Source organism: Phragmites australis, chromosome 9 (genome assembly GCF_958298935.1).
Source record: "Phragmites australis chromosome 9, lpPhrAust1.1, whole genome shotgun sequence".
Taxonomy (NCBI): Eukaryota; Viridiplantae; Streptophyta; class Magnoliopsida; order Poales; family Poaceae; genus Phragmites; species Phragmites australis.
Genome location: NC_084929.1, coordinates 23,069,875 through 23,077,570, shown reverse-complemented (window position 1 = coordinate 23,077,570; position 7,696 = coordinate 23,069,875). Strand labels below are relative to the sequence as shown.

General features: G+C 45.5%; 1 protein-coding gene across 2 annotated transcripts; it reads right to left on the bottom strand.

The window, feature by feature from the left end:
* Window positions 1-1,763: 1,763 nt before the first annotated feature.
* On the bottom strand, window positions 1,764-5,642 carry LOC133928826 (putative leucine-rich repeat receptor-like serine/threonine-protein kinase At2g14440). Of its 2 annotated transcripts, none has more exons than XM_062375322.1 (8): window positions 4,873-5,642; window positions 3,549-4,000; window positions 2,956-3,091; window positions 2,800-2,871; window positions 2,663-2,731; window positions 2,501-2,572; window positions 2,261-2,322; window positions 1,764-2,183 (listed from the first exon to the last, which is right to left on the bottom strand). In XM_062375322.1, the coding sequence occupies exons 1-7, from the start codon at window positions 5,505-5,507 to the stop codon at window positions 2,283-2,285; spliced, it is 1,476 nt and encodes a 491-aa protein (XP_062231306.1). In that variant the 5' UTR covers window positions 5,508-5,642; the 3' UTR covers window positions 1,764-2,183; window positions 2,261-2,282. The 2 variants fall into 2 exon arrangements, with proteins under 2 accessions (XP_062231306.1, XP_062231305.1); XM_062375321.1 differs by having other exon boundaries at window positions 2,261-2,332; window positions 4,873-5,641.
* Window positions 5,643-7,696: the final 2,054 nt, after the last annotated feature.

Sequence of the window (7,696 nt, the reverse complement as noted above, 5' to 3'; positions counted from 1 at the left end):
AAGAAGCAACTTTAGACATTTTATAGGCAAATTGGTACAAAAATCAAAAGCAACTTTTCCGCGCCGACGATGAAGTCATCAGAGAACTTGATTTCGAGCGTGCTAGAATCGATGCGATGGAGCTCAAAGGGTCGTTTCTTGCTCTTGCCACCGCCGATCGCGAAGGAGGTGTAGAGGAGCAGCAAGGAGGCGAGGGAGATGAATCGTTTCTTGCTCTTGCCACCGCCGATCGCGAAGGAGGTGTAGAGGAGCAGCAAGGAGGCGAGGGAGATGAAGGAGAGGATGGAGCGGAAGAGGTGTACACGGAGGAGGAAGTTAGCCTGCCCGGGCTGCAACTCCTTGGCGGGCACCACGGTCGGGATCTTCTCCCCGATCAGCAGCACGTCGACACAACACCATGGCTGATTCTTCTACTTATGTGGTGGCTTCTGCAACGGCAATGGCACTGTCGTGGTGGGTGATGGTGTGTGGATAAGGTGGTGATAGGCTGGTGGGTGGTGAGGCCCACCTGTGGGGTGGTGCGTGTGGATAAGGTGGTGGGTGGCAGGTTGTGCATGCAGGAAGTCAAAGGCATGAACGTTCGGAACACTACCAAAAAAAGGGTGATCACTGCTGGTTCCAAAACCCCATCACTGCCAGTTTTGGAACCGGCAGTCCTTACTCGACGCTGATGATTGGTACTTATCACTGTCAAGTCTAGAACCGGCAATGATAGGTGTTCTGGGGAGCCAAAAAAAGGGAAATGAGCCGACTCAAAATCGAGTCAGCTCGGCTACCGCCACCGTCAACGCGCTCCACCTCCGCTGCCACGCCAGGTGGCTCAAGACTAACCGGTATACCTGGACCTCGACCCTGCATAAGAAAATGCGGCGGCACAAAGGTCGCCACCACAGCACACAACAGAAGGAGCGTGTCACTGTCATCCTTCTAACATCGACCATGAGCATGAACGATGAGCCATGGCGAGTCGACCCTTGGTCCCGCCGCGATCCACGCCCTCAGACCCACCGGCTGCTGCACCAACTCGACCCTGCACAAGAAAGCGCGGCGGCACAAAGGCCGCCGCCATAGCACACAGCAGAAGGAGCGTGTCGCCGCCGTCCTTCTTGACGTCGACCACGAGTACGAACGACGAGCCACAGCGAGTTGGCACTTGGTCCCACCACGCTCTGTGCCCTCGGACTTGTCGCCCTTGGAGTTGTCGTCCTTTGGGTAGCCGCACTTGGACCTGCACCCCTCAAACCTGTCGCCCTTGGAGCTGCCGTCCTTCGAGTAGCCGCCCTTGGACCCTCAGCCATGGATCTCGCAAGGTTGGTGGGGGAGATCAGGAGGGGCGATGGGGTGGGAAGGGCGACAACCGTGCCTAAAGAGGAGAGGTGGTAGGGTGGGGAGGGCGGCAACCGTGCATAGAGAGGAGGGGCGATGACCATGCCTGGTGAGGAGGGCAGCTAGGCTAGGGTGGTAAATATTCATATGGGCCGAAATAGCTCACTTCGAGGGGAACTAAAAGGTTCCCCCGAGAGAGAGAGAGGAGCTATCGGGCCTAGAGAGGGAGGGGATCGGATAAGGGTTGCCGGATGTGAGCCGTGAACTAAAAAAATGAATTGAAGGCCAAATTTCAAGTCTGATCCTTCACTTCACTACCGGTTTATATCACTACCGGTTTTTATTATAAACAGGCAAAGATGATTATTAAAAACTGGCAATGATACACTAATAATGCTAGTTTGGTATGAACTGGCATTGAGATGCATCAGTGACGGTTTTAGCCGAACCAACACTGATGAGCTGCTATTTATGATGGATTCTGTAGTAGTTGAAATGAGTTTTTATCCTTTTTTTTACACAGGATATTACAAGTTGATCAACCAATGTAAACACTTTCACTTTCCTAGAGTATCGCAACCTTTTGCACTGAACACATTCAGTGTAATTCCAAAACCAGTATATGTACGAATCCTGACCTGATGTTGCCAACCTCTTTGACTGGTTCGAATCATTTGACTGCTATCTCGCTTTTTTGTACACAATGGTTACGAAATCTTGCTATAACCACCCTATAAGAATCAACAACTGTCCTGCTACCTATGAATCCTGTTGTGTACATGTACAATAGTTGTTCGCACAAAATGTCTGGTCGTCAGTGTGGTGGTTGTGGAGAGAAATGGTTCCCCGGCAGAAACCTATCGATTGAATGAAATATAAATGAACACTCAATTGTGGATCGCTCACTAGAGTTTCTTGGTGAAATGGAACTTACTTGTAAGTCAATCCTTGCTTGTTCAGTAAGTTCTCTGGTACTGGTCCAAATAGCTCGTTATTCTGCAAAAATCTGAGTAAATGCAGAAAATATATTAAATAGCTGGCAAGTGAGCATTGCTATAAATTGGTGCAAGAGCCTATGAATTACGGTTTGGGAAATGCAAATATTGGAGGCACATACTGAATTGTTGAAAGTAGAATAACAAACAACAATCACAAAGTAATAAAATCAACTCACAGTTCACTCAAGTCCTCTATCATCCCCAATGTCTGAGGTACTGTTCTAGTTAACTTGTTGTCTTGCAGGTGCCTACAAGATAAGTCATTCTTTTAAGTAATGTACAGATGCAACATTAATCAGTCAATGAGCTCGAGAATTAAATAGCTAATGGTAGCTTACAGTCGTTTGAGCTTGCCCAAGTTTCTAAGATTTGGAATAGGTCCAGACAGGTTGTTGTTCGCAAAAAATCTGTTCATGGTACCAATGTTATTTTTTGCTATTTATTCAATTGATTTATTCTGAAAAGAAAAACATACATATCAGTCAAAGCAGTCAGCTTCGCAATTTCAGGAGAGATATACCCGGAGAGGCTCATACTAGAAAAGTTCCTGGAATAAACCAATACATTGAATTGTCACTGCAAAGGGGGAAGAATCATATTACATAATGGAAACATAATGAGTTCAACTCACAATGAGATAACACGTATTCTTGATCCTTCATCACATGTAACTCCAGTCCAAGCATATCCAGCAGGCATACATGGATCTCCATTCCAATCTTCAGGTATATTTTGAAGGCTTTTCTTTATACTCTCCAGAGCGAGTGCTGTAAAAACATTCAAGAAGTATCAATAGGTTATTTTATAAACTGGTATGTAAATCACACCAACTTGCTGCATTATAAGAGTGTCACTCAATACAGGTTTAGTGGCCTGCTACAATATTTCAGATACCTTGTTACTCCCTAGAAGATGATGTGTGCGCTTGATAAATAGCAGAAACAATTTGACAACTGAATGGTGCTAATGTATTGAGGCCTTACAACTCAAAGAATCATATTGCTGGTGATGTCTCATGGTTATTTCCCATGTAACAAATATACAATAAAGTGCAATTTAATGACATGGTGCTTCGTGGTACAAATATGAAAATAATTTGGCAGCCCCACAAGAGCTACCAGAGCCATAACATAGCGGAGAATTTCATACTTTATATGCATCATATCACACTGGCCAGGAAATATTTAAAGAGAATTTTGATAAGAGAAGTAGGAACTGATATACCATCTTGAGCGTACGTCAATCTTCCTAAGGAGAAAAGTCCAAAGACCTCGCCAGCATTGATAAGTGGAGGAAGGGCAGTGGAAACAGAAGTAACTATAACTCTGGTCAAGCCTGAGAGAATCCATTGTGTTGCAAAGACAGAAAGCCCAGCTGATGTGACATTCAGACCTTTGTAAAAGAGGTAATCATTTATATATACGTCAAAGGTCCTTGAATTCTCAGGTAATGTATCAGCAAAGTAAAGAGCAACATAATAGCTATCATTCTGGAGAGGCATTGGAGGCCATTGCAACACCAATGGTGCAGCTTGTTCCGCTACGAAAGCTGTGTTAAAAATATCAGGAGGAGGAAGATTCCAGAAATCAGCTGATGTAACATTGTGGGTACTACTAACTGCATGTTTGCTGTCCGGAAATGGCTGCCAAAAGCGATCAAAACTGTCATCAGGGTACCTAAGATTGGATATGAGGAAGAAATTGAGTCAGAAATCTATACAAATCTCGTGGTTTGTACACATTCAAGAAACAAATGAACGGATATAATAGCCATACACTCTTCTTTTTTATTATGTTTCATTCAGCAACCATCTAGTTGATGAGTTCATTGTCCCCTTACAACAAATCTAAAGTTCTCATAAAATCCGTAGAGTATTGTTGGTTATTTCAGAGCTCAAAAATAAACGTAATGTGGCAACTTCCACCTGTTTAATAATTTGATTAATGTGATCATGCTAATTTCCCAATATGCTCTATGAGCTGAAGTGGCAACAGTAAACACCAAGGCCATAGTCCTTAAAAGGTAAAACAGAAAGTTACACTGCTAAGAAAATAAACAAGTGGAACAAATGGGATCTCCTTCAAGTGACATCTCCCAAGTACCCCAGGACAAAGGCTACTAGTAAACCCACACAGTAGCCCCCTGATACATTGCACAGGATCTCAAAAATACGTATTGGATTATGTGGAGAGCACATAAACACAAAAGTAACAACATTCATGTTCGAAAAGAACAAAACAATCCAATCCACCTATGCCTACCCGATAAATGTTGTCAACAGATGTTCTACATTAAACTCAAACCAGAATGGATTTAAACCTGGAGTTATTAGGTATTTATGTGCATTGGAAACTATAAAAAATGGTATAACCTGTAAGAAAAATTCCATAGGCCTACAGATCCACACTTTTACAGTATTCTGAATGGTCAGATTCAGTCAGCACTGCAGTCACTAAACCTACTCAATTCTAGCTAAATCCACATCCAACATTTCATCGCTAAGCACCAAGTGGCGCTTGAATTGAGGCAAGATAGGCTGGCCACTCACCTCTCGATGTCGCCAGTGGAGCCAAACTTAGTGCGCGCAATGAGCCCCATGGCGCTCTTCTCGAAATTCGTCGCGTTGTACACGGAATCGTCCAGCTGGATCACCTGCAGCGTGGAGATGAACGGGCCGGCGTCGGTGTAGTCGGGGTTCACGCCGAGACAGAAGCTCATGTTCCTGGCCCTTCCGGGGAACACGCCCTCGTAGGACGACGCGGCGCCGACCAGGCTATCTTCGGAGGTGTTGACGGCGGTCCAGAAAGTGCCGTCCACTAACAGGTCGAAGACGGGGGGCGGCGATGCGGAGGGGGAGATCGCACCGTAGAAGAAGGTCGGGCGGAGGAGGTAGTGGCGGTTGCGGTCAACGGGGAGCGCGTAGCAGAACTTGGCGCCGGGCCGGTGCGGGAAGCTGCGGAGCGTGGCGAGAGTGGGGTCGAGGAGGCCGCCCGGGAGCGGGGGCGCGCGTGGAGCGCCGGCGGAGACGTAGGGGGCATCGGGGAGCCAGCGGAGGCCGCGGCGGTCAGTGGTGGCGGACGCGGCGCCGCAGTTGAGGAGGTAGGAGAAGCCGCGGAACTGCCCGGCGGCGAGCGGGACGAGGAAGAGGAGGAGGGCGGCGAGGAGGGGGAGGGGAGGCGGCATTTGATTTGGGTCGAGCTTTTTCGCTGCATTTTGGGTGGGAATGGAGGGGAATCGGGCGTTTTCGCGTTGCGCAGCCGCTTGCAGGTGGGGCGGCAGAGTGGTTGGTTGACTCGGACGGCGCCCGGCGGGGAAGGTGGGCGCGGTCGTAGGATATCAGAGGCGCGTCTCGGCGGCTCGGTGTCGGATTAGTGGGCGGGTTTACGTGGGCGATTAGGCCAGGCGGCATAATGCGAAAAAAACGGACCGGTCATCGAACCGCCCACGTGACTGGCTCACTGGTTTCACAATTGGTTTTAAGGTTGAACCGGTCTAAACCGGTGATAATAATTTGATGTTTGCTGCTGGGACTAATTGTTAAATCGGTAAAAAAATCGTTTAATAAACGTGAGTATTCTATTTTCCACACAAAATTAAGCCTACCCCGGTTGGCATGTGCATGTTATGGCGAGAGGGAGATCTCACTTTCGATTCTCAACAGTACTTTTCCTACCGGTTTTCTATGAGAAGGATCCTTATTGTCAACCGGACCGAGCCGAGCACCAACCTGGTTTTTCTAGCAAAACCTTTTACCTGGTCTGGTTTTTTTACTATGCCACGCTGTGAGGTAGAGATGATTAAATGGGCTACTTGGACCGGGCCGGCACGGCCTTAACAGGTCATGTCATACCGCGCCTTCGGCCCACGGTATGATCTATCTTCCACCGTGTCATGTCGGGTTGGCCCGGGCACGAATCGGACTCGGTCGGAACGACAAGGCCCGGCCGGCACGATGTGCCCGACGAGCATGGTGGCAGCTCGGCGGCACGGTGACACGGCGACACACGGCTGGGACGAGGGGCACGGTGGAGGCACGCTCGGCCTGGTAGCACTCCGAAAATAAAAAAATCAAAAATAATAGCTACAAAATTCCAAAAAATCAAAATATATATATATAATAAATAAAAAAGAGTTTTATTGATTGGTTGCCTCTTTAAAAACCTTTCTACTTGAAGGAAAAAAGAGTACAACCTATGTCTATGCTCTGAAAATTACATGATTTCATTGAAACCCTAGAATTTTACTTGCAATATTTAATATGCTTCCTCAAGTGTCATATTCTATTTGGAGATCTGGCACCTAATTTATAGTTGCATATATTACACTTAGTAAATCTTACATATTCCCGTTAATTTCTGTAAAGATCTTTTCAAAATGTTGCCACACCCAGGACCATGCACGTGAGTTCTCGACGTCTTGATCCATGAATGGAAATATGGAATTGATTTCTTAAAGTGAGCAAGTGGCTATTGGCTAGCAAGTACAAAAAGAGAGATGGGTGGCCAATAGGATCGTAGAGAGTTTGAGATGGTATTTATAGGTCAAGACGAGAGGTGGGTGGTGGGTCATTTTCGGAAAAATAAAGATAAAATATTAATAAAATAAAAAACTTAGAAATAATAGGGACATATAATTAATTCTAAAAATAAGCTTTATTGATAGGTTGTCTCATTAGAAACCTTTCTAGCGAAGGAAAAAAGAGTATAACCTAGCTCAGAAAATTAAAAATTATACATTCTCATCAACATCTAGATACAAATTTTGGAATGAATCTTCAAGCTTAGTGTTCTCTACAGTGTGTTGCATTCGTGCTTCAGCTTGTTCCCAATCTTTTACTATGGTGAGTATTTCAAACATCTCACTTGACAAATTTGTTTTTCTTTCTTCGATTATCCTCCTGGTAAGACTAAAGGCAGCATCAGAAGAAACTGTATATATGGAAACCATTAATAAATCTCGTGCTAACAGTGAAAGCACTATATAATTCGTCTGGTTCTCATACCACCATTGTAGTTTGTTGAAGTTTTCTTGTTCATGACTGATAACATCGTTGTCGATGAAGGTAGTTAGCTCCCATCCGGATGTTAGAATTCTAGCGCTTATAGACGATCGTGACGAAGAGTCTAAACTTCGTGATCAAGAACCTGCATCAAATATTTTTCCTTACGTTGTCATCTTCTTACTTGTTGTGGATACTAGTGGAGGTCGTTGCAGGCGAACTCCACCATACTTTGTTTCATATTTACTATAAACTTCCAATAACTTAGAACAAATATTAGTATAATAATTAGAATAATCGTGGCCAAGAGCACCACCTAGAATTGCGAGAACTCTACAGAAAGCTGCAATTTGAGCTCTAGGATCTAAAATAA